Source organism: Nomascus leucogenys, chromosome 12, assembly GCF_006542625.1.
Source record: "Nomascus leucogenys isolate Asia chromosome 12, Asia_NLE_v1, whole genome shotgun sequence".
Classification (NCBI taxonomy): domain Eukaryota; kingdom Metazoa; phylum Chordata; class Mammalia; order Primates; family Hylobatidae; genus Nomascus; species Nomascus leucogenys.
In genome coordinates, this window is record NC_044392.1 from 103,374,184 (window position 1) to 103,400,763 (window position 26,580).

The following is a 26,580-nucleotide window of genomic DNA, read 5'->3' on the forward strand; positions in this document are numbered from 1 at the left end:
AGTGAGGAACAGGAAAGAAGGAAATATGGAGAAATAGAGTGAATGCCAGGTGGATTAGAGAGATAGAGTCATGGGGGTCAGGTGTGGTATCCAGAATAATGTGGGGGCCAGCCTAAAGCAGTAAGGTCAAGTTGTTTGGATAGAAAGGCTACAGGGTGCAGTACTGGCTCTTGTGTAAGAATTCTGACCGCAGAGCCCTGCACTTTGGCTCTGTGTAATGAAAAAAGGGTTGGGATGAGTTAGGGAGACCTAGTGTGGGAGCAGCTTTTAGGGCTGTTTTTTAAGGAATGGAAAGGGGAGTGGGGAAAGGATTTAGGATTTATGGGGTCAGCTAGGGTTTTTTTGTGTGTGAGTTTATATAATGGTTTTGTTAGGGTGGTAAAACCAGGTATCCAAAGGCAAAAGTATCCAACCATGCCCAGAAAGGAAAGGAGTTGTTGTTTTGTAGAAGGGGTTGGGGTTTGAGAGATCAGTCAGACACGATCGGCAGGGAGAGCACGTGTGTTTTCATGAAGAATTATGCCAAGATAGGTAATGGATGAGGAAGAAATTTGGGCTAGACTGAAGTAATGGGGGCTGTTTGTGAAGCCTTGCGGCAGTACAGCCCAGGTAAGTTGCTGAGGCTGGTGGGTGTCAGGGTCAGTCCAAGTGAAAGTGAAGAGAGGCTGGGATGAAGGGTGCAAAGGAATAGTAAAGAAAGCATGTTTGAGATCCAGAACAGAATAATGGGTTGTGGAGGGAGGTATGAGGATAGGAGAGTATATGGGTTTGGCACCATGGGGTGGATGGGCAAAACAATTTGGTTGATAAGGCACAGATCCTGAACTAATTTGTAAGACTTGTCCGGTTTTTGGACAGGTAAAATGGGGGAATTGTAAGGAGAGTTTATAGGCTTTAAAAGGCCGTGCTGTAACAGGTGAGTGATAACAGGCTTTAATCCTTTTATAGTGTGCTGTGGGATGGGATATTGGTGTTGAGCAGGGTAAGAGTGATTGGTTTTAATGGGCTGGTAAGGGGTGCATGATCGGTTGCCAAGGAGGGAGTAGAGGTTTCCCATACATGTGGATTAAAGTGGGGAGATACAAGGGGAGGATGCGGAGGAGGCTTTGAATTGGGGAAAAGGATGGCAGTGAGGTGTGGCTGTAGCCCAGGAATAGTCAGGGAAGCAGATAATTTAATTAAAATGTCTCGACCTAATAAGGGAGCTGGGGAGGTGGGGATAACTAAAAAGGAGTGCATGAAAGAATGTTGTCCAAATTGGCATCAGAGTTGGGGAGTTTTAGGAGGTTTTTTTGTGTGTGAGTTTATATAATGGTTTTGTTAGGGTGGTAAAACCAGGTATCCAAAGGCAAAAGTATCCAACCATGCCCAGAAAGGAAAGGAGTTGTTGTTTTGTAGAAGGGGTTGGGGTTTGAGAGATCAGTCAGACACGATCGGCAGGGAGAGCACGTGTGTTTTCATGAAGAATTATGCCAAGATAGGTAATGGATGAGGAAGAAATTTGGGCTTGACTGAAGTAATGGGGGCTGTTTGTGAAGCCTTGCGGCAGGCAGAAGCCTGGCCGTCAATACCCACAACAGTTATGGAGGCAAGGGAAACAGGCCCTTGAAAAGAAGGTAATGTGGAGTGGGTAGCCTCCGTATTGACTAAGAAGGGGACGGACTTACCCTCCACTGTGAGAGTTACCGAAAGCATCTGTGATGGTCCAGGAGGCTTCCGAGGTGATTGGGTGGCGTCAGTCTTCAGCTGCTAAGCCGAGAAGATCTGGGAAGGAGTCAGAGAACCTTGCGCCAGAGTTCCAGGGGCTCTGGCAGTCGCTGCCAGGGGAGTTGGACAGTCTGATTTCCAGTGGGGTCCCGCACAGATGGGACGCGGCTTAGGAGGGATCCTGGGCTGCGGGCATTCCTTGGCCCAGTGGCCAGATTACTGGCACTTGAAGCAAGATTCTGATGGAGGAGATTCTGTAGGAATGCTTGACCGCTTGCGGCTTAGGCATTTGGAAGTTCTTGTGTGCTGGAGATGTGGCTGGGGTTTCTCTCACAGTGGAGGCAAGGAATTGTAACTCAGAAATATGTCGCTACTTGGCTCCCTCTACTTTATTATTGTACACTGTGAAGGTGAGGTTAATTAAGTCCTGTTGTGGGATTTGAGGGCCAGAATCTAATTTTTGGAGCTTTATTTCATGTCGGGAGCAGACTGAGTAATAAAATGCATATTGAGAATAAGACGGCCTTCTGACCTTTCAGGGTCTTGGGCTCTAAAGCTTTTCAGGGTTGCTGCCAAATGAGCCATGAACTGGGCTGGGTTTTTATACTTGATGAAAAAGAGCCTACATGCTAACTGATTTGGGAGAGGTCAGATAAAGAAAAAGGAGCATTAACCTTGACTATGCCTTTAGCTCCAGCCACCTTTTTAGGAGGAAGTTGTTGGGCAGGTGGGGGAGGGCTCCTCACAGAATGAAACTGTAAGCTGGACCTGGTGTGAGGATGGGAGGTGATAGAAGGATTATAGGGTGGGGGAGTGGAGGCTGAGGAAGAATCGGAGCCTGATTCAGCCTGGTGGGGAGTGACCTGAGGAAGAGCAGTCTGGGGAGGAGGGGAGAGGTCAGATGGGTCCGTAGAAAAGGAAGATTGAAAAGACTCAGTGACACTTAGGGTTGGGACTGAGGGGACAGGCAGGAGGGAAAGAAGGAGGATTTCAGACAAGTCTCATTGGGAACAGAGACTAGGGAGGGACCGATGTGTAAAAGAATGCCTGGACATCAGGCACCTCAGGCCATTTGCCCATTTTACAATACAAATTATCTAGATCTTGTAGGATGGAAAAATCGAAAGTACTGTTTTCTGGGTATTTGGAACCATTATCAAGTTTGTATTGGGGTCAAGTGTATTGCAGGAGAAGATAAGGCATTTAGGTTTTAGATCAGGTGTGAGTTGAAGAGGTTTTAAGTTCTTGAGAACACAGGCTAAGGGAGAAGAAGGAAGAATGGAGGGTGGAAGGTTGCCCATAGTGAAGGAGGCAAGCCCAGAGAAAAAAGAGGGTAGAGACACGGAGAAGGGGTGGGGGGTGCTTACCCCCCAGGAAAGTGGTGCTTACCACTAAGGGTGAAGGATCAAGGCAGGCATCCCCATGGTGATCAGACACCTCTGAAATGTGGTTGAATAATCAAGCAGGCGTCTCTGCAGTGATTAAACACCAAGGGAAGACTGTGTTCCCTAGTCCGTGACTGGCACTGGAGTTTTGGGTTCATGGATAAAACGCATCTCCTCTGTCTCTACCAGAAAAGGAAAGGAACTGAAATTAAGAGAAGGGAGAGATTGAAGGATGGTGCCAAGATTGAAAGGAGAAAGAGGTTGAGGGATAGTGAGAGAGGTTGGAGAAGAAAGTAAAAAGAGGCCACTTACCCAACTTAAAATTGGTGAGATGTTCTTTGGGCTGGTTGGTCTGAGGACCAGAGGTCGCAGGTGAATCTTTCTCATGGAGCAAAGAGCAGGAGGACAGGGGATTGATCTCCCAAGGGAGGTCCCCTGAGTCACGGCACCAAATGTCATGCACGTCCCTGTGAAGAGACCACCAAACAGGCTTTGTGTGAGCAATAAAGCTTTTTAATCACCTAGGTGCAGGCGGGTTGAGTCTGAAAAGAGAGTCAGCGAAGGGAGATGGGGTGGGGCCATTTTATAGGATTTGGGTAGATAAAGAAAAATTGCAATCAAAGGGGGTTGTTCTCTGGCGGGCAGGGGCGGGGGTCACAAGGTGCTCAGTGGGGGAGCTTCTGAGCCAGGAGAAGGAATTTCACAAGGTTAATTGCTCAGTTAAGGTGGGGCAGGAACAAATCACAATGGTGGAATGTCATCAGTTAAGGCAGGAACCAGCCATTTTCACTTCTTTTGTGATTCTTCCCTTGTTTCAGGCCATCTGAATGTACACATGCAGGTCACAGCGGGTATGATGGCTTAGCTTGGGCTCAGAGGCCTGACACACATCACTAAGCTTAAGAAGTAAAACATAAGTACTCATGTTCCAGTGAACCAACAACACTCCCGCCTGGGTGACAGAGCAAGCCTGTCAGAGGTGTTCGAAACAGGGTGACTCCATCTTGAATAGGGGCTGGGTAAACTAAGGCTGAGACCTATTAGGCTGCATTCCCAGGAGGTTAAGGAGGTCGGCACAATACAAGTCACAAAGACCTTGCTAATAAAATAGCATGCGGTAAAGAAGCCAGCCAAAACCCACCAAAAGCAGGATGGTGTTAGATATGAGTTCTAAGTTTATTTTCAAAAAATTAATATGTCAGCATGTTCAATTCTTTGCCTTCTACTTTTAAACTTAACTTCCTCGTAAAGCAATCTTTTTCAATTACCTACTCCACCCTGACTCATTCTGATCACCTGCTCCACCCTACATTCCAATCACTGGCTCCACCCTAACTCATTCCAATTACCTGCTACCTGCTCTGCCCTGACTCCTGCCAAAGCACTCACCCCGTCATTCTCTTTAAATTAGCCAATCGGAATTTGTTTAGGCTGTGCAGTCTAACCCTAGCCAATAGGGGAATGACACAGCAACAGGGGCCATGGGCTTCAGGGATAAGAACCCCTTCCCCTCCCTTGTCCAAATGAGCGCTTACCATTGTTCCATCTGTAAGGGTGCACCCTTCTATATAGAAGTAACTTGCCTTGCTGAGAATTAAAAAGAAAATTTTATATTCGAGCGCTACTTCTTTTGCGGCACCAAAACTTTATATATAACACAAGTGACCTCTTGGTCACCTTCACCGCTCATTATATGCTAATTATAATACATTAGCATGCTAAGAGACACTCCCTCCAGCACCATGACAGTTTACAAATGCCATGGCAATGTCAGGAAGTTACCCTATATGTTCTAAAAAGGAGAGGAACCCTCAGTTTTAGGAATTGCCTACCCCTTTCCTGGAAAACTCATGAATAATCCGCCCCGTGTTTAGGGTATACAGAAATAACTGAGTATTCCTAGTTGAGCAGCCTGTGCTGCTGCTCTGTCTACGGCGTAGCCATTCTTTATTCCTTTACTTTCTTAATAAACTTGCTTTTACCTTACGCTGTGGATTTGCTTTGAATTCTTTCTTGCAAGAGATCCAAGAATGCTCTCTTGGGGTCTGGATAGGACCCCTTTCTGTCGACGACCTATCACAGAAAAAAAAAAAAAACACATAAGTACTCTTTAAAAAGAGGAAAAACCTAAAAAGCAAAAATTAAAAATACATACACAATACAAACACACACAGTAGAATTTTCTTATATACCCCTGATGGTGTTTTTCTCCTTCGTGCTCCATTGAAACCACTATCTTGAATTTGGTGCTATTATTCCCACACATTTGGCTTTGTACTTTAACTACATCCGTAACTAAACGGCTCAAACAAATGGTTGAGGGGTGAGTAAGGTTGCCAGATGAAATACAAGGTGTCGGAGAAGAGTCAAGCTGTAAAATATTAGAAGAGATTTATTCTCAGCCAGATATGAGTGATCATTGTCTGTGACACAGACCTCAGGAGGCCCTGAGAACATGTGCCGCAGGTGGTCGGGGTGCAGCTTGGTTTTACTCATTTTAGGGAGACATGAGACATTAATCAGATACATTTAAAAAATACATTGTTTGGTTCGGAAAAGCAGGACAACTCAAAGTGGTGGGTGGGGAGGGCTTCCAGTATGATTTAAACATTTTCTGGTTGACGGTTGAGTTTATCTAAATACCTGGGATCAATAGAAAGGAAATGTCTGGCTTGCAGAGCCACAGTTTTATCATATGCAGATGAAGTCTCCTGGTAGCAGGCTTCAGAGAGAATAGATTGTAAATGCTTCTTGTCAGATTTAAGGTCTGTGTTGATGTTAATGTCTGAGAGGTATCATGAAGCAGGTCCGACCCCCACTTCTCATCATGGCCTCAAGCAGTCTCTTAGGTTAATTTCTTTCTTTTTTTTGAGACAGAATTTCACTCTTCTTACCCAGGCTGGACAGCAATGACACAATCTCAACTCACTGCAACCTCCACCTCCTGGATTCAAGCGATTCTTCTGCCTCAGCCTCCTAAGTGGCTGGGGTTACAGGCGCCTGCCACCATGCTTAGCTAATTTTTGTGTTTTTAGTAGAGGCGGGGTTTCACCATGTTGTCCAGGCTGGTCTCGAACTCCTGACCTCAGGTGATCCACCCGCCTCGGCCTCCCAAATTGCTGGGATTACAGACATGAGCCACTGTGCCCAGCCTCTCAGGTTAAATTTTAAGAGCACCCTGGCCATGCAGGAAGTCCATTCGGATGACTGGGGGACTTTACAATTTTATTTTTGGTTTACAGAAGTGCCCAGGTAAATGTGAATTTCAGATAAACAACAATTTTTTTTTTTTTGAGACGGAGTCTTGCTCTGTCGCCCAGGCTGGAGTGCAGCGGCACCATCTCAGCTCACTGGAAGCTCCACCTCCTGGGTTCATGCCATTCTGTTGCCTCAGCCTCCTGAGTAGCTGGGACTACAGGCGTCTGCCACCATGCCCAGCTAATTTTTTGTATTTTTTAGTAGAGACGAGGTTTCACTGTGTTAGCCAGGATGGTCTTGATCTCCCGATCTCGTGATCCACCCACCTCGGCCTCCCAAAGTGCTGGTATTACAGGCATGAGCCACTGCACCTGGCCAACAACAATTTTTTTTTTTTTTCGTGTAAGTACATCCTAAATATTGCACGGGACAATATCTCAAGTATTACAAATATCCCTGTCCTATTTGGGATACACTTATACTAAAAAGTTGTATATTTGAACTTTAAATTTAACTGGGTGTCCTGTAATTTTATTTGATACATCTGGCAATCCAAGGGATGAATGATGTGAGGTTTTGTGTGCGCAAGCACAGGTGGGAAATGGGAGTCACAGATCAGTTAGGAGACAGTTTCAAGTGACAGTAGCCTGAATCCAAATATGGCTAGTGGTATAAACCAAAAATAAAATTCTAAGATCCCCCTTCCAACCATCTATCTGAATGGACTTCCTCCACATTCACGGCTCTTTTAAAATTTAACTGCAGAGACTGTTTCAGGTCCTGATGGGAAGTGGTGGTCGAACATGCCTCATTATACCTCTTCATCATTAACATCAGCACAGACTTTAAGTCTGATAAGAAACATTTTACAATCTCTTCTCTCTGAAGCCTAGTATTTGAAGGCTTCCTCTGAAAATAAGAACTCGGGTCTCCACAATCCTTTATCTTAAGCCAGACAATCCTTTCTATTAATTCTAGGTGTTTAGACAAACCCAACCAATTGTCAACCAGAAAATGTTTAAATATACCTATAAGCCGGGCACAGTGACTCAGCCCTGTAATCCCAGCACTTTGGGAGGTCAAGACAGGTGGATCACTTGAGGTCAGGAGTTCAAGAACAGTCTGGCCAATATGGTGAAACCCCGTCTCTACTGAAAATACAAAATTTAGCCAGGTGTGGTGGCACATGCCTGTAGTCCCAGCTATTCAGGAGGCCAAGGCAGGAGAATTGCTTGAACCCAAGAAGCTGAGGTTGCAGTGAGCCGAGATCATACCATTGTACTCCAGCCTGGGTGTCCCAGGGAACAAAACAAAAAAAACCCGTTCCTGTCTCTGTTCTAATTCTCTCATTTCTAGCCTTTGTCAATCTAAAAATAATTTTAATTATGAATGTTTTACTTTATCTTTTCCTTTTCATCTCATTGACTCAGGCTTTCACTGTGCTCCTGGCATTTTTTCTCCCTCTTCCTCCAAATCAGTCTGTAGGTTTTATCTGTCTCAAAGGAATTTCTTCCTTCAGGAACTTCTGGCTGTTATTGGCTCTGGTTTCCTTGGCAACCCCTGCTTCTCAGATTTTTTTTCTGATTACTTAAGAGAAATTTTACAAAATCACTGATAACCACTGATCAGAAACTGTAGAAGAAAGGGAAAGAGGCCGGGCGCGGTGGCTCACACCTGTAATCCCAGCACTTTGGGAGGCCGAGGCGGGCGGATCACGAGGTCAGGAGATCGAGACCATCCTGGCTAACATGGTGAAACCCCGTCTCTACTAAAAATATAAAAAATTAGCCGGGCGTGGTGGCGGGCGCCTATAGTCCCAGCTGCTCGGGAGGCTGAGGCAGGAAAATGGCGTGAACCCAGGAGGCGGAGCTTGCAGTGAGCCGAGATCGTGCCACTGCACTCCAGCCTGGGTGACAGCGAGACTCCGTCTCAAAAAAAAAAAAAAAAAAAAAAAAAAAAAAAAGAAAGAGAAAGTGCTCTGCATTGCCTCTGAGAAAGGAAGGGGGCAGATATAGAGGAAAGAGAGAAATACTGAGACCCAGGGAGATGGAAGTAAAATGTGTGAAGAAAGTATTGATTTACATGGTTTGTTATTTTCATCTGTCAGTGTACTGCTGTGTCGTCAGATTTCAGAGACAATTACCTCATTAGTTAGATAGCTCAATCATCTATCAAACAAAATACTCCTAGATCTTGTTCAACCATTGCGGAGTGTAGGAAATCATATTCCAGATTATTGTGAGAATATAAAACACAAATCTTCAGAGAAGATGAAAGAAAAAAGATGTAGACTAAACTTGCACTAATGTTTACGTTAGAAACATTATTGGTATGCAATGCAATGAGAATTGAGTAAGGTTAGTAATTACAGATCCTAAATGGAAGTCTGTTGATACATTTAAAAAATATAACGAGGGAGATTTTATTTTGTACAGTACTGCTGTTCTGTATTTCATGTTACCATACTACTGCTTTTGTTAAATGAAGACACCAGGACAGGGATTAGGTGCTTTGTGTAGGGCTAATACAGATACATAAATTTCTGGCAGAATTCAGCCATGATCAGCATGATTCCAGTGCTCAGAGAGCTCCAAGGATTAGTTGAGACCAGACAAGAATATCAAGGAGGCATGCAGAAGTTACAATGGGAAATCAGAAAGAAGACAAAGGAGGGACACCTAATTCAGAACGATGGGTTTGTTGGGTAGGAAAGAAAAAGAGACGAATGGGCATGTATCATCAAAGATTCCTAAGAAGTTGCTAACTTCTGTTTTTGTGCCATTGACTCTTTGGCAGTGTGGAGAAACCTAGGGACCCATTTTCAGAACAGTGTTTTTAAATGCATAAAATATTTTGGGTTAAAAGGAAATTCTGAGTATTGAAATAGCTAACAAAATATTTTAAAAGCATATTTGTAATACAGTAATGTATATGCTTCTTTATTAACTAAAGAACAAGATACAGCAATGAGCATACCTATTAAGATAATTTTAGCGGTACTAATGACTATAAATGAAATTTTGAGTTGTCTGCAGCAACTGGTATGTGAAATGAAAATACCTGTGGTTTTTTTGGTTGTGAAGTCACAGGTACTACTAATGCTAATACTATCGTGGTTGGTGGCATATGTTCATAATAGAACGACATGCTAAATTTTACTGGGAAAGTTAGTTCAACACAATTTCCTGGCTCTGAATTCTATGGCAAGTTAAAAAAAAAAATACTTGTGCTAAGAAGAGATAAAATGTGATGTAATTCTTTTTTTTTTTTTTTTTTTTTTTTTTTTTTTAGACAGAGTCTGGCTCTATCGCCCAGGCTGGTGTGCGGTGGTACAATCTCACTGCAACCTTTGCCTCCTGGGTTCAAGCCATTCTCCTGCCTCAGCCTCCCGAACAGCTGGGACTACAAGCAGACGTCACCATGCCTGGCTGATTCTTTTTGTATTTTTCTGTAGAAATGGGGTTTCACCATGTCAGTCAGGCTGATCTTGAACTCCTGACCTCAAGTGACCTGCCCACCTCGGCCTTCCAAAGCACTGGGATTACAGGCGTGAGCCACCACGCCCAGCCCCAGAACGCTTTTCTGATCATCCAATTTCTATTTTCCCCAAATAGAGTTAATGACTTCCTTTTCTATATTGTATTGGGAGCTTATACAATTTCAATCCTTGTATTTTTCATAATGTATTACAATCATATTTCTATCTTTTTTTATGATATATTGTAATCTTACATTTCTGTCATTTTTACGAGCCCTTAAAAATAATGGATGGGGCCAAGTGCAGTGGCTCACACCTGTAATCTGAGCACTTTGGGTGGCCGAGGTGGAAGGATCGCCTGGGCCCAGGAATTCAAGACCAGCCTGACCAACATAGTGAGACACAGTCTCTATAAAAAAAAAAATAATAATAATGAATGGGCTGGGGGCAGTAGCTCACACCTGTAATCCCAACACTTCAGGAAGCCGAGGTGGGTTGATGGCTTGAGTCCAGGAGTTTGACACTAGCCTGGGTGACATGGCCGAACCCAGTCTCTACAAAAAAATACAAAAATTAGCCGGGCCCTGTAGTCCCAGTACTTGGGAGGCTGAGGCGGGAGGATCCACTTGAGCATGGGAGGTGGAAGTTGCAGTGAGCTGAGATCACGCCACTGCGCTCCAGCCTAGCTGACAAAACGAGACTCCATCTCAAAAAAACAACAAAAAATAAGTCTTGGGGTGGTGGCTCATGCCTGTAATCCCAGCACTTTGGGAGGCCGAGGTGGGCAGATCACCTGAGGTCAGAAGTTCGAGACTCAGCCTGGCCAACATGGTGAAACCCCATCTCTATTAAAAATACAAAAATTAGCTTGGCATGGTGGTGGAGACCTGTAATCCCAACTACTTGGGAGGCTGAGGCAGGAGAATTGCTTGAACCCAGGAGGCGGAGGTTGCAGTGAGCTGAGACCACACCATTGCATTCCAGCATGGGCAACAGGAGCAAAACTCTGTCTCAAAAATAAAATAAAATAAATAAAATAAAAAATAAAAAAGGATGATATTTATATATTTATTTTTAAAGACAGGAAAAAATAAAAAAAAGATATTTATTTATTTATTTATTTTAAAGACAGGATTGCACCACTGCACACCAGGCTGGTGTGCAGTGGTGCAATCCTAGTTCACTGCAGCCTTGGACTCCCAGGCTCAAGTGGGTCTCCCACCCCAGCCTCCGGAGTAGCTGGGACTACAGGTGTTTAGCACTACAGGTGGCTAATATTTTATATTTTTTGATAGAGGTGGGTTTTCACTATGTTGCCCAGGCTGGTTTCAAACTCCTGACCTCAAGTGATCCTCCTGCTTTGGCCTTTCAAAGTGTTGGAATTACAGGTATCAGCTATCACACCTGGCCTGAATATTATTTTTGATATGTATGGTGTTTGACTTTACTGGAGGGATACTTATGAGTTTCCACATTCCATGGGTGACATCCATGGGTGACAGCCACTAATAAAGAAATTTCAAATTCAGACTCTAGTGATAGAATACTTCACAAGTATAATGGGATATTATTTGGTGTAGGCTTTTAGTAATAGGATGCTGGCCACTTTCCCTATACACACGCTTCGAATATTGGTGTTTTCAAGATTTTGTTCTATATAGACCTTCTTAATTTCTCATTCTATAAACTTTTCTTTGGGGAACTCACCCACTTCTGGAGCATTAATTACTGTGTAATGATAACTTCTGAATCCAGCCTAAGGATCACTTGCAAATATCTAAAATGTAGACCATCTAACTCCCTACAGGTAAGCAACTTTTAACTCAATATGCTAAGATTGAACTCATTTTTAAAAAACTCTTAAACCTTTTTCTGCCTCACTGTTACTAACTTGGTTCAGTAAATCATCTGATTTACTGCATACTTCATTAAAGTTCTGTTCTTGATGCATACCTTTCTAAAGTATGAGTGACTAAATTTTCTTTTTATTTATTTATTTATTTTTTTGAGACCGAGTTTTGCTCTTGTCACCCAGGCTGGAGTGCAATGGCACGCTCTTGGCTCACTGCAACCTCCACCTCCCAGGTTCAACAGATTCTCCTGCCTTAGCCTCCCAAGCAGTTGGGACTACAGGCATCCGCCATCACGCCCGGCTAATTTTTGTATTTTTAGTAGAGACAGGGTTTCACCATGTTGGCCAGGCTGGTTTTGAACTCCTGACCTCAAGTGATCCACCTGCCTCGGCCTTCCAAAGTGCTGGGATTACAGGCATGAGACACAGCGTCCAGCCTGAATGACTGAATTTTCTAAAAAGGTACTTGCATTATGCTATTCCTTGTTTAAAGATCTCTAAAAAGACTATTCTTTTTTTTTTTTTTTTGGATGGAGTCTCACTCTGTCCCCAGGCTGGAGTGCAGGGGCACGATCTCAGCTCACTGCAGCCCCACCTCCAGGGTTCAAGCGATTCTTCTGCCTCAGCCTCTCGAGTAGCTGCGAGTACAGGCGCAAGCCACCACGCCCAGCTAATTTTTGTATTTTTAGTAAAGACAGGGTTTCACCATATTGGCCAGGCTGGTCTGGAACTCCTGACCTCGTGATCCGCCCGCCTCAGCCTCCCAAAGTGCTGGGATTACAGGCGTGAGTCACCGCGCCCGGCCAAGTGTAAACTTTTAAGATGACATACAAAGCCCTGCATGACCTGGCCCTTCCTCTCTCTCCAGCCTTACTGTCAGATTTGACTGTACCACATTCTAGCATTGAAGTATTGGGCAAGTTTTTTTAACTGTCAAGTGAGGATATTAATACTAATCAGGGGGAGATAACAGCATATAAAGTGCCAAGCATACTGCCTGGCTTAGCGTTAACAGTAAATATTGGCTATTGTGGAAGAAACAAATATTATTGCATGTGTTTGTTCAGTCTCTATTGCTGTCTCAAGAGGATGCTTTGAACTGCTGATTGGGTAATGTTTTAACATAAACGGAACTCTCCACTCCACCGAAAAAGAAAGATGAGGAAGAAAGAGATTTATCTGAACAGACTGGGAAGAAAATTGGAGGTGAAAAGTTGAGTGACCCGGGAGCATTAAGAGCGGCCCATAGAGTTGTTTGTTTGCGGAGATGAGTTAGCGGTAGTATAAACTTTAAGAAAGAAGAGATCTGGCCGGGCGCAGTGGCTCATGCCTGTAATCCCAGCACTTTGGGAGGCTGAGGCTGGCGGATCTCTGAGGTCAGGGGTTCAAGACCAGCCTGGCCAACATGGTGAAACCCCGTCTCTACTAAAAATACAAAAATTAGCTTGGTGTGGTGGCGCGGGCCTATAATCCCAGCTACTTTGGAGGCTGAGGCAGGAGAATCGCTTGGACCTGGGAGGTGGAGGTCGCAGTGAGCGGAGATTGTACCACTGCACTCTAGCCTGGACTACAGAGACTGTCAAAAAAAAAAAAAAAAAAAAAAGATCTGAAGTATTTGCTCTCAGAATATAGGGGGACTTTGGAGAGTTAAATGGGTGAAGATCTTTAGGATGTTTTGCTAACTCCCATCCTTACGTCCTCAGTGGCCAGCTTTAGTTACTTTGTTAAAGTTTTATGGTTGGCAGGTTTACGTTTCTTCAGAGTTTGACACTAGGTTGAGGTTGGCCATGAACTAATACAATTGTATTTCAGTTACATGATTCTTTGCCCTCCTTGAGTGTCCCCACCCTCATACATGTTAACTCTGACATCTGCCCGAAATTCATCCATCTAATATTTGAGTGGCCTCCCCTCTTTCCGTTTGCTGGACAGCCCATCATTTTCCAAAGTCAGCACCTAAACTCTTCTATGACTTTACTGACAGCTCAACACTAAAATTCGTCCCTCCCTTTTTTGTATGCAACCCACCTCCCCGCCTCCGCTTTTAATTGTTTGGCTGTCATTCCTCTTCTACAGTGCTCCTTGCAATCAGTACTGGTGCTGTACATATTTGCTAGCTTTGTACATATGGCACGAAGTAGATGCTCAGTAAATGTTGATTGACTGAGTATCCTGTGCATCTCAATGACATCACATCCTGCACTCCTCTGCGGGAGGCTCAGATCCGGAGGGTTTAAGTGGTTGTTTATAACATGCACCGAACATATCCAACGCAGGCTGTGGTTTCCGACCGCCCACAAAAAGCGCGGTTGGCGGGAGTGCGGGTTCGGGGTTGGCTGGCAGCTGGGAGACTCCAGCTCTGGGCGGAAACACGCTGCCTCGGAAGCGCCGGCGCCTAGTGATTCTGGGAATAGAAGGTGCGAGGGAGGGAGCGGGTGGCTCACTTATCGCGGTGTTTCCTCTCTCTTCACTCCCGGGGCAGCTCTCGCGAGAGGAGCCAGAGGAAGATGGCCGTGCCCTGTTTTTCGGTGTGAGGCAGCGACGGCGGGACTGAGATCCTGGTGTCGTGGGCACCTGAGCTCTAGCTCCCCCCAGCGAGCGCGCGTCCCTTCGTGCCTAGGCGAGAGCCGGCTCTTCCCCGGGAGATGCGTTTGTCCCAGGCTCGGGGGCTCGGTGGGAGTTCATGCTGCGCTGGAGGCTCCTGGCCACCGCTCTAATCGCCTTGTGCCGCCGCAGCGCCAGCTCCGTCGCCAGCGGTGAGCCTCCCGATTCCCCCCCTTGCCCCTGGCGGCGGCGATGACCGGGGAGAAGATCCGCTCACTGCGGAGGGACCACAAGCCCAGCAAAGAAGAAGGGGACCTGCTGGAGCCCGGGGATGAGGAAGCGGCGGCTGCCCTCGGCGGCACCTTTACCAGAAGCAGGATTGGCAAGGGCGGCAAAGCTTGTCATAAGATCTTCAGTAACCATCACCACCGGCTCCAGCTGAAGGCAGCTCCGGCCTCCTCCAATGCCCCCGGCGCCCCGGCTCTGCCGCTGCACAATTCCTCCGTGACTGCCACCTCCCAGTCCCCGGCCCTTCTGGCCGGCACCAACCCCGTTGCTGTCGTCGCGGATGGAGGCAGTTGCCCCGCACACTACCCGGTGCACGAGTGCGTCTTCAAGGGGGATGTGAGGAGACTCTCCTCTCTCATCCGCACGCACAATATCGGACAGAAAGATAATCACGGTGAGGAGTGCTAGCCCCTCTCCACCTCTCTCCTTCCCCGAGCCTAGGGTGTGCCTCCCCAGGCTTCTGGAATCCTAGGCCCCCTCCAGCGGACTCTTCTTTTTGCCCATCATCCGGGCCATTCGGTAAATCATGATCGACTCAGTAATAGTGTGCCAGTGGTCAGGGGGTTGGTTCTTGTGGGTGCAAAGGAATGTATCCTCCTTGCCCACTTCAAAGTTTGTCGTGAGAAGCTGTTTTGTTTGAGACAGGCCTTCGATTTGCTGATTCTGGACTGTCAGAAATTTTAGGTTGCCTCTCACCCAACCTGGTTTTCTCCCTTTGTTTATGGAGCTATATATGTTTATTTCTCTCCCTTCCTCCCACCTTGGCATTTTAAATTTTGAACACATAAATTGCCCTCCTCCCTTCATTGCTCACATGCAGATCCCGTCTTGACTGCAACTGGTTGTGATTCTGCCTGCCGCCGGGTTGTTTCTTTTTTGTCTGCTTTCTGTAAACTTAGAATGTTTGATTTCTGAAAGCCACACAGTAGAAATTTGTTGGTATTTGATACCTAGAACAGTTAAAGTGACTTCTCAACAGGCGATTTTTGTTGGAGTAGAGATTTGATTTTTTGCTTGTTTTAAGTAGATAATTGCTAACAGTAATGTCTCATCTTGATGACTGTGACTAAAAATAGTATTATGATTTTTATAGTAATTTTATCTTAGTCTATATTGACCATTCCTTTTTGCCTTGTCAGCTGAATTTTTTGTTTAATTCTAAAAAATAATGTGACTGAGTTGACTTTTAAGCAACAGTAAATTTATTGCTGAAGACTAATGTGAACACTGACATTTTAACATTTAATAGGCCGCTTTAAACTGGGTAGTTGGCAAATATTGTTGATCGCTCTGCTATTAATATGAAAATTGTATACACTCAGTTAGAACACACTCAACCAACTTTGTGCTCAGAATGATATACGTATCAATGAAATATTTGCCTGTGAAATAAGCTCCCTTAATTCCATTGGATCGTAGGCTTTTTAGGACAAAAATTCAGATAAAAAAAGCGAGTAAGATTTCTCTTGGCTGTATAATTCTCTAACAACTGCATTTGTTTTCAGAATTTATAATGTTGTAATTGTAATACAATCACCACCTATCATTTATCGTAATCCCCAAAAAAGTATGTTAAAGTTGCAGCCAGTTTTTCATTCCTACATTTAAATTACTTAATTATTTTACTATTATAGTAGAAGGATAACGTTGTTTGTTGATGATGGTAATTCTATGCTAACTCTCTGGAAAACAGTTGTTAGTGGGAGATGGGTTGTAGCTTCAGTTTATTAGTCAATTATTAGGAAGTTTTTCAAATTTGGTCTACATAGTAGCCATAGTTACATTACCTTGAAATATCCCTAAAACAGATAAAAGGTTTGAGAGTTAACTCCCTTTGAAAGAAGAGATGGATGAATATCACTGAAGGTATTGAATTACAGGATTATTGGGCTTCCGTGTCTTCTTCAACCCAACATTTAGGAGTACATTTGTTTAAGTTCAAATTCTGTTCAAAGTAATTAGAATCCTGTATACTCTTAAACTCTTGTCCTTAGCCCACTGAAATTCACTTTTTTTGTTTGTTTGCTTTTTGAGATGGGGTCTTGCTCTGTTGCCCAGGCTGGAGTGCAGTGGTGCAATCTCCGCTCACTGCAAACTCCGCCTCCCGGGTTCACGCCATTCTCCTGCCTCAGCCTCCCGAGCAGCTGGGACTACAGGCGCCCGCCACCACGCCCGGCTAAATTTTTTGTAATTTTAGTAGAGACGGGGTTTCACTGTGTGAGCCGGGATGGTCTCCATCTCCTGACCTCGTAATCCGCCCGCCTTGGCCTCCCAGAGTGCCGGGATTACAGGCCTGAGCCACCGCGCCTGGCCTTGAAATTCATTTTTTTAAAGGAAGGTTTTATTGTGTTTAGCTGACCTTATATCATTGATGTTTCTGATTAATGTAACCAGTGGTTCACATACCTGGGGTAAATATAATTGTTTTCCCCCCTGTAATGTGTACATGCTCATCTCCTACAGTGAGGTGTCCTAGGAACTGTGGCTTCAATTTAATGTGCTTCTTATTTAGTCTTTTTTTCTCCCATAGCCTATAGATTTTTCTGATACATTATTACTTTTAGTCTTGACATTTTACTAACCTGGATGCTTTTAGATTTTTAGGATATGTTTCCTTTAAAATTATAGAAGATAAATACTTATAAAATCACTTAAAAGCAACCTTGGCCAGGTGTGGTGGCTGACACCTGTAATCCCAGCAGTTTGGGAGGCTGAGGTGGCTGGATTACCTGAGGTCAGGAGTGCAAGACCAGCCTGACCAACATAGTGAAACCCCATCTCTACTGAAAATATGAAAATTAGCCTGTCATGGTGGTGCATGCCTGTAATCCCAGCTATTTGGGAAGCTGAGGCAGGAGGATCACTTGAACCCGTGAGGCTGAGGTTGCAGTGAGCCAAGATCGCGCCGTTGCTCTCCAGCCTGGGTAACAGAGTGAGACTCGGTCTCAATAAATAAATTAAATAAATAATTAATTAATTAATTAAATAAATGCTGTATATTCTCTTTGGATTGTTTTAACATAAGTGCATAGCAGAATAAGACACTCATACAGGTACGTAGCAGAGCCAGACAATTACACCATGTATTACATAGTTTTACGTTCACCAGAAGGATTCCTTTCACAACATGATGATGATGACAGTGATGATTATTGTCCTTATTGTAGCTACAATTTATCCAGTGGGTCAGCAGGGTGCTAAGTGTTTACAAACACTGTAACATTTAATCCTCACAGCAGCCCTGCAAAGGAGTGCGGTGGAATGATCTGCCCTTGCTGTAGTCTCTGCCCCCCGGGTTCAAGCGATTCTTCTGCCTCAGCCTCCTGAGTAGCTGGGACCACAGCCGTGTGCCACCATGCCCGGCTAATTTTTGTATTTTGACTAGAGACTGGGTTTCACTGTGTTGTCCAGGCCTATCTCAAACTCCTGGCCTCAGGTAATCTACCCACCTCAGCCTTCCAAAGTGCTGGGATTACAGGCGTGAGCCACCGTGCCCAGCCCAAAGCAGATAGTTTTATATTCATTTTAAAAATAAGAAAAGTAAAGCCTAGAGAGGCAAGGAAATGTCACTAAAGTTATGTAGTATAAATCTCAAAGCCATGAATCATAGCAAGGACTCCAAAGCGTATCATGAACCTCTTTGTAAGTATTTCTATTGATTGGGACCCACTATATTGCAAGGAAGTCAATTCTCATAATGTGCGTTTGGTGTTTTATAGCAAAGTTCTTTAATGTATTTTTTAAATATATTTGGTTCTCATTTGTTCCTTACAAGAGTCTTGTAAAGAGATTCTACCATTGGACAGCCCAGGCTTTTCTGTGGAGCCCAGATCTCTTAGCCCTGTTTGTTATTTCTTTTTTATATAACGGCCCAAATAAATGGGCTACTTTGTCCACATGATAGCCCTTTAGATACTTGGCAAGATTACCTTCAGGTTAAATATTCCTAACTTTTGTATCCATTCCTCATCCCATTGTTTGTAAAGTATTTAGAATAGTCCCTGAAACATAGTAAATACTTTATGTGTGTTAAATAAGTAAATGAAAATCTCCATCATCGTTTAGTAGAACTTGTTTGTTAATTCTTCCCTTAGAAGATGGTGCCCCCAACTAACTTTATTGCTGGAGATATATTAGCCTCGTGAGCCAAGACAACAGGGAGACTATATTGCTGTAAAGCAACACATACTTAGTTATGCAGTGCAAGAGTATGTTAATTCATTTATTATTTTTTGTGATGGAATCTCACTCTGTCACCCAGGCTGGAGTGCAGTGGTGCAATCTTGGCTCACTGCAACCTCCATCTCCTGGGTTCAAGCAATTCTCCTGTCTCAGCCTCCTGAGTAGCTAGGACTACAGGCATGCACCACCACACTGCCTAATTTTTGTATTTTTGTATTTTTAGTAGAGACAGGGTTTCACCATGTTGGCCAGGCTGGTCAGGAACGCCTGACCTCAAGTGATCTGCCCACCTCAGCCTACCAAAGTGCTGGGATTACAGGCATGAGCCACCATGCCTGGCCAAGAGTATGTTAATTTTTTAATTATGTTTTTTTCTCAAGTGATCTGCTGTCTTTCCATTCTATCCCTTCTTGTATTTGTTTATTTTTTTAACCTCAATGCAGGACTTTAGATCTATTACATTTTATTTTGTTAGTTTTGGTCCTTTATTGTACCTGTAGAGCTTGTTGAATCCTGATTTGGTCACTGTTTAGTTCAGTTCATAAGCTATTTCAGTTTAAACTATCTCTGATTTGGTAAAATTTTTTGGTGTGTGTGTGCATTTGCAAGTTATTGACTTAAATTGAATAGAAGAAAGGATAGAGCTTTTACTTTAGTGGTAAAATATTGGTTGAGTAGGAATTTTTTTTTTTGAGTCATCAATTATTTTGTGAAGTATTGTATTCTGGGTCCAAACATATTTCTTGAGGTACGTTGAGTACAGTAACAGCTATAAAATCATGTATACATTGTATTCAAATATGCCAAATGATTGTGACTCATCACTCAATAACAGCTGTTTTTTGGGTGGGGAAGAAATATTAAAAGTACACAAAATTATGGAACTCTATGTCTTTGGTTATATACCACTTTTTTCTTTAGTGTAAAATTAAAAGATCGAATCTAAGCCTTTTTCCACAGTCAGAGTGTAAGGATTTTTCTGAATCAATTTTTGCCATTGATAGTTTGGCAAAGGATCATGATGACAAGACATTTTTTATAATTGATAATAATTTTACTTATTGAGAATTGAGAATATGAAACATATAGAAGATTTTCTTGGTTTGACTGTACTTCCGATTGGTTAGACTTGTAATTTTGTTTTTTCCCTTGAGTTAAATGTCCTTAAGAAGCTAAGCAGCTTCTTTTGGATGCTAGTCAGAAGCTTTTAGGTGCCAAAGTGATGAAAGTCCTGAACATATGAATTGCTCAAGCCAGCCTTTCCTAGATGTGAAAAATTTCTGATTTATTCTGAGAAATTTGGTAGTTTCTCCTGCCTTTAATTACATTGCCTGGCAGGTGACAAGCCATCTTCTCTATATATGGTTAATTTTCATTTTTCCTCGTTAATTTTCATATTTACTTGTAATATTTTCATTGTAATATGTTCTTGAAGCTATTTCACACAATGTTAGAGATTTCGAATTTAAGTTAAAATTCAGTTGAGAATATTCCTGCTGATGCAGGTACCTCAGGGAAGTAATAGTGAAATGATTAATGTGTAAAATCTCTGCCTCATGGCTGGCAGATTTCTTTAGCCAGCGATTGGAAAAAATCTCAATTTCAGTAAGATTAAAAAGGTGCAGGCTGGGCGTGGTGGCTCACGCCTGTAGTCTCAGCACTTTGGGAGGCCAAGGCGGGTGGATCACCTGAGGTTGGGAGTTCAAAACCAGCCTGGCTAACGTGGTGAAACCCCGTTTCTACTAAAAATACAAAACATTAGCCAGGCATGGTGGCACGCACCTGTAATCCTAGCTACTCGGGAGGCTGAGGCAGGAGAATCGCTTGAACCCGGGAGGTGGAGGTTGGGGTGATCTGAGATTGCACCATTGCACTCCAGCTTGGGCAACAAGAGCTAAACTCCATCTCAAAAAAAAAAAAAAATGTGCATTTGAGGATTGAGAAGATAGGATAATCTATTTGATGGCCATACGGTGTGTTTATTTTGGTTTATTCTGTATAAATCTCGTATCTTCCTTTTGATATTTTTTTCTCTACTTTTAGTCACTAAAACCTTCATGATGGGTGGTACAAAAGAATAATACGTAATAGATCTCTTTTAGAAGAGGTGACTATAAAGCTAATCTCTGCATGGAAAAAAAATTTAAGCTACTGGTGAACAATTTTAACCAGGAGAGGGTTAAAATTATGGCTTGTGTTTAAAAGAACATTAGTAGTTTTATGTTTGTTTGTTTGCTTTATGTTTTGTAGGGTTTTTTTTAAACTTTGTTTCTGTAGGACAGACCTCAGTTTCCCTTAGGAAGAAAGTGGTGTCTAGAGGCTCAAGTTTATAACACATTAAAGTGTGTTATACACCTTACCTGGGTGTGGGGGTGATTTGATGGTGAAATGTTACTCCATTGATGAGGGTTGATTTAGTTGATCGTCATTATTAGATGAATGTCATCTTCCTTCTTTCTTGTCTTTCTTCCCCATGTGCATCTCCAACAGAGTAGGACTGTCCTTGGGTTAAGTGGCTGTGTTTCCTGATGGTGTCACCATTAGTACTATAGAACTTCACCCACTGCTTACAAATGTTGTGATAAGAACACATCTGCAGAGCTATGTCTTAAAAGGGAGGGAGGATCCTCTTCTCCCCTTTTCTGCACTGGGCTGCAATAGGAATAGAAATTATTAGCTTTGGCAAAAAAGATAGCAGAAATGGGTGATTTTTGGTGATGTTGGGTCCTGGGCATCCTGAGTGATGTAGGAGAATTCTAGAGGACTCGTTGGAGAATTGAGTTTTCGGTAGGATAGCTGCCCCAAGTGAATGCGATTCTTAAGTCATAGAAATCTACTTTAATTCAGAGTACAGTGTAATTATCAGAATGCTTGGGTTCCAGAAAATGAGTGCAGTTCCTAGAGAATTGGATGGGGGCCAGGCAGACAAACAGTATGGTTCTGTTCCTATACCATTTATTTTCTTGAGGGAGAGCTGGGTGATCAGTTTTAGAGCAACACTGAAATATGTAAAATAGGGATAGGAAAAAGGGAAAATGTCTTTTGCCTTTTCTGTATTGATCAGAGTCAGATCTGAGTTTGAGACCATGCTTCTCTATGAACTGTCTTTTTTTTTTTTTTTTGAGATGGAGCCTCGCTCTGTCACCCAGGCTGGAGTGCAGTGGCGCGATCTCGGCTTACTGCAAGCTCCGCCTCCCGGGTTCACGCCATTCTCCTGCTTCAGCCTCCTGGGCAACTGGGACTACAGGGGCCCGCCACCATGCCCGGCTAATTTTTTTGTATTTTTAGTAGAGACAAGGTTTCACCGTGTTTGCCAGGATGGTCACCATCTCCTGACCTCGTGATCTGCCCGCCTTGGCCTCCCAAAGTGCTGGGATTACAGGTGTGAGCCACCGTGCCTGGCCATGAACTGGTTTTAATGATATTATTTAACCTCTGAAATAAGCAGATACAATAATATCTGCCTCTTGGAGGCAGTCTCAAATGGGAAAATGGACAAATATTTTAACTCTGAAGGTTCGTATAATACCAATTAATATCTGTATGTGGCTTTCATACTGGTATCATATGTTGGTATTAAGTACCATCCTTCAGAAGCTACTCTTGCTTTTTGAGGTTTAGATAGGACTTCAATTGAGGGTTTTTTTTTTTTTTTTTTTTGTTTTGAGACGAAGTTTTGCTCTTGTTGCCCAGGCTGGAGTACAATGGCGCAATCTCAGCTCACCAAGACCTCCGCCTGCCAGCTTCAAGCAATTCTCCTGCCTCAGCCTCCCGAGTAGCCGGGATTACAGGCGTGCACCACCATGCCCGGCTAATTTTGTATTTTTAGTAGAGACGGGGTTTCCCCATGTTGGTCAGGCCGGTCTCGAACTCCTGACCTTAGGTGATCTGCCCGCCTTGGCCTCCGAAAGTGCTGGAATTACAGGTGTGAGCCACCGCTCCTGGCTGTGAAGTTGGATTCTTGGCTGCAAATATCTTATCAGGCAGTTAATGCGTGCCCTTTCTTAGCACTGTAGTGAGTTCTGTAAAAACTTGTGCTGTGTTACATATCCTCTTATGCATATATAGCTTTTGTTTGGTTTTCATACAGAATTAGATGGAGACCTGCATTGTCCTAGTATGAAATGCTTTTTGGAGAGTAAAATCAGATTTTGACAATGCTCTTCTGGTTCTTTATAGTTTCTTTTTTCTTTTGTTTCATTCATTCAGCAGATACTAAGCTTCTAATAATATGTGATGGACAGTGTTTTATGTACTGAGGTTACAGCAGTGAACAAAACTGACAAAGTATCTATTCTCATGGAGCTTACATTCTAATGGGAGAGACAGACAAACAGACTAATAAGTATATGATATGACTGATAATGATAAGTATTATAGAGTAAAATTAAGCAGAGTGAGGATAAAGAGTGTTGAGAGTATGGGGAAGGAAAAATAGTAATTATTTCCTTGAGGTCAGAGTCAGGAAAGATACCAGTGAATAAGAAATGTAAGCAGTTACCTAAAGAAAATTGGGGAGCAGATATCTGGCAGAACAGAGTTTCAAGCAGAAAATAGCAAAAGCAAAGGTACCACATTCAAGGAAAAAAAGAAGGTTGAAGTGGCTGGAACAAAGTAAGGGGGAGGGTGGTAGGAGATAAGAGATTTGAGAGGCACAACTTTTCTAGACCCTTGTTAAGGATTTGGGGTTTTACTCAGAGCAATGTGGGAAGTTGTTAAAGGGTTTTGAGCAGAGGAGTGACACGATTTGATGGTTTTTTTTTTTCTTTTTGAGGCGGAGTCTCGCTCTGTCACCCAGGCTGGAGTGCAGTGGCGCGATCTCGGCTCACTGCAGGCTCCGCCTCCCGGGTTCACGCCATTCTCCTGCCTCAGCCTCCCGAGTAGCTGGGACTACAGGCGCCCGCCACCACGCCCGGCTAATTTTTTGTATTTTTTAGTAGAGATGGAGTTTCACCACGTTAGCCAGGATGGTCTCGATCTCCTGACCTCATGATCCGCCCACCTCGGCCTCCCAAAGTGCTGGGATTACAGGCGTGAGCCACCGCACCCGGCCGACACAATTTGATTTTAAAAGGCTCACTCGGGCTGTTGTGTGAGGCAAGGGTCAGTATAAAAAGCTACTATATTTGGGGGAAGCTGTGAGGGTGATAAGAAGATAGAGCTGGTAGAAGTTGATGCTGGATTTGATGTCAGATGATACGGTGTGTATATTTTAGTAGTATATTAGCATTTTTGAGAGAAAATGCAGAAATTATCCCCTTTTACTGCTTGCTTGGGTGAGACTTGAAGGAGTCTGTAGAACCTGGAGCTCTGTACTAGTACTTGTAATTTCCTGCTTTGTTCTATAGTTAGGGGGTGCACAGAGTCAAAACTATTTTTATAATATCTAGCCATTGCTTGCCTTTTTCACTGCTGACATTTCTTTTTATTTATTTATTTATTTATTTATTTTTTATTTTTTTTTTTTTGAGACGGAGTCTCGCTCTGTCACCCAGGCTGGAGTGCAGTGGCGCAATCTCGGCTCACTGCAAGCTCCGCCTCCCGAGTTCACACCATTCTCCTGCCTCAGCCTCCTGAGTAGCTGGGACTACAGGCGCCCGCCACCATGCCCGGCTAATTTTTTGTATTTTAAGTAGAGACGGGGTTTCACCGTGGTCTCGATCTCCTGACCTCGTGATCCGCCCGCCTCGGCCTCCCAAAGTGCTGGGATTACAAGCGTGAGCCACCGCGCCCGGCCACACTGCAGACATTTTCATTGGTGGTTCAAAAGCATTGGTGAGTAAAATTGTTGACATCCTAGTGCAAGTCAAAGTACCAAACTGGACTGGTAGTCATTGTATTGTTCACTGCCACGCAAATTAATTTTTAATTTTTAAAAATTAAAACAAGCCAATTTTACTTAATGTTTTTGATGAAACTGTAAAAATTATGAATTTTATTACATCCTAATCTTGAGTACATGCTTTTTTGGTATTTGTGACATAATTGGGATTGTGCCTTTTGCTCCTCTGCTGCATACTGACTGGGTAAATAAGGGAAAACATTGTTAAACTGAGTGGGGAAGCCAGGCACAGTGGCTCACACCTGTAATCCCAGCACTTTGGGAGGACGAGATGGGAGGATCATCTGAGGTCAGGAGTTCGAGACCAGCCTGGTCAACATAGTGAGACCCCGTCTCTATTAAAAAGAAAGAAAAGAAAAATAGAAAAAAAAGTATTAGAAAAAAGTTTGAGGGGTATTTGAGTGTAAGCTGAGCTAGCCACCTTTTTCATGGAACACCATTTTTACTTTAAAGAAGTTTGCAGACAAACTATAGTTAATCACAGTTTGAATATATGGCAAATATTTTTTGGAAAATAATGAAGTAAACCTATGACTTGAAGGAAAACAAGTGACAGTTATTTGTTGTGAATGAAAAAATTGAAGCTTTCAAATGAAAAGTAGAAATTTGAAGAACTTATCTCTACCATGGTAAGCTTGATGGGTTCCCAGTACATAAAAGACTGTTCTAGTCAGATTGGAGGTGATACTGCCAAATACGGTTTTTTTGCTATTATACAGTGAAGTATGAAAACATTTGAAGATTTCCATAACCTGGTCAACCAGTGTTTTTCAAATGATCAATGCATGGTGTTACAGAATCATGCATCAGTACAAGATCCATTCAAAGCACAAGACAGACCAATATATTTCATTGTAACACAGTACAAAAAACTTATTTATACGATTTTAGATTTCACATTGCAGTCTTTTTTTTTGAGACGGAGTATCGCTCTTCTTGCTCAGGCTGGAGTGCAATGGCGCTCCATCTCTACTAACAATAAAAAATTTAGCCGGGCGTGGTGGCACATGCCTGTAATCCCAGCTACTCAGGAGGCTGAGGCAGGAGAATCGCTTGAACCCAGGAGGCAGAGGTTGCAGTGAGCCGAGATCGCCCGTTGCACTCCAGCCTAGGTGACAGAGTGAGACTCCAACTCGGTGGAGGGGGGAATAAAAAAGAGGAGACGTTTACAATCAAATGTATAAATTCCTGAATATCCCTTTTTGTCTCAATAGTGGAAGAGGTAGCAATAGTTCCCTTTCTTCACTTCTCTATCTTTCAGGGTACTTCTGCCACCCGGACTCAAGCGATTCTTCTACTTCAGCTTCCCAAGCAGCTGGATTACAGGTGTGCGCTACCGCACCCGGCTATTTTTAGTAGAGACGGGGTTTTGCCGTGTTGGCCAGGCTATTCTGAACTCCTGGCCTCAAGTGAGATGTTCACTTCAGCTTTCCAAAGTATGGTGGCTGTTTGGTTTTTAGGACCACTTTTAGGTCTTGGTAAATTATCATCGAACGTGAATGCAAACTTAGGAAATTTAGTTCAATATTTTGAAAAGAAGGAAGAGGACCTTATTCTAGACCAATCAAATTGGAAATTGTTACTTGCTGATGTTGATTTTTTTAACCTTGTATTATGCTGAAGACTGGAGGCACTGAATAGTTTATGAATCTGACCCACAGACGGCTCCTAATCTATCAGTGTATAACTGTGTTTAAAATTGTTCTTAAGGGCCGGTCGTGGTGGCTCATGCCTGTAATCCCAGCACCTTGGGAGGCCGAGGCGGGCGGGTCACCTGAGGTCAGGAGTTTGAGATCAGCCTGGCCAGCACGATGAAACCCCATCTCTACTAAAAATATAAAAAGTAGCCGGGCGTAGTGCCACTTGCCTGTAATCCCAGCTACTCGGGAGGCTGAAGCAGGAGAACCACCTGAACCCGGGAGCGGAGGTTGCAGTGAACCCAGATCGGCCTCTGCACTCCAGCCTGGACAACAGAAGGAGACTCTGTCTCACAAAAAAAAAAAGAAAAAAAAAATTGTTCTTAAACATTTTCATTTTATTTGAACTGAACATATTAGTTAGTAGTAGGAGGAAAACTGTGCTTTACTGAGAGTTCCTAATGCGG

At 43.4% G+C, this 26,580-nt stretch overlaps 2 protein-coding genes across 2 annotated transcripts in view; one reads left to right on the forward strand and one right to left on the reverse strand.

Annotated features, from left to right (window-relative positions):
* Positions 1 to 3,583: 3,583 nt before the first annotated feature.
* Positions 3,584 to 14,020, reverse strand: HHLA3 (HERV-H LTR-associating 3). The gene is made up of 3 exons (XM_012500407.2): positions 13,649 to 14,020; positions 5,075 to 5,165; positions 3,584 to 3,990 (listed from the first exon to the last, which is right to left on the reverse strand). The coding sequence occupies exons 1-3, from the start codon at positions 13,798 to 13,800 to the stop codon at positions 3,907 to 3,909; spliced, it is 327 nt and encodes a 108-aa protein (XP_012355861.2). The 5' UTR covers positions 13,801 to 14,020; the 3' UTR covers positions 3,584 to 3,906.
* Positions 14,021 to 14,049: 29 nt separating this feature from the next.
* Positions 14,050 to 26,580, forward strand: part of ANKRD13C (ankyrin repeat domain 13C) — a 90,089-nt gene continuing 77,558 nt past the window's right edge. The window contains exon 1 of the mRNA XM_030823142.1: positions 14,050 to 14,846. Coding sequence (XP_030679002.1) covers positions 14,417 to 14,846 — 430 coding nt within the window. The 5' untranslated portion in view covers positions 14,050 to 14,416. The remainder of the gene's footprint in view (positions 14,847 to 26,580) is intronic.

Bases quoted from the DNA above. Each gene is read 5' to 3' on its own strand.
- HHLA3 (XM_012500407.2), bottom strand. From the start codon at position 13,800: ATGCACAGGATACTCAGTCAATCAACATTTACTGAGCATCTACTTCGT. The intron at 5,166-13,648 runs GTGGGTTGCATA...TTTCTGTGATAG, and splicing joins TTAAAAGCGGAGGCGGGGAG to GTCGTCGACAGAAAGGGGTC. The intron at 3,991-5,074 runs GTAAAAGCAAGT...TTACTTCTTAAG, and splicing joins AAGCAAATCCACAGCGTAAG to CTTAGTGATGTGTGTCAGGC.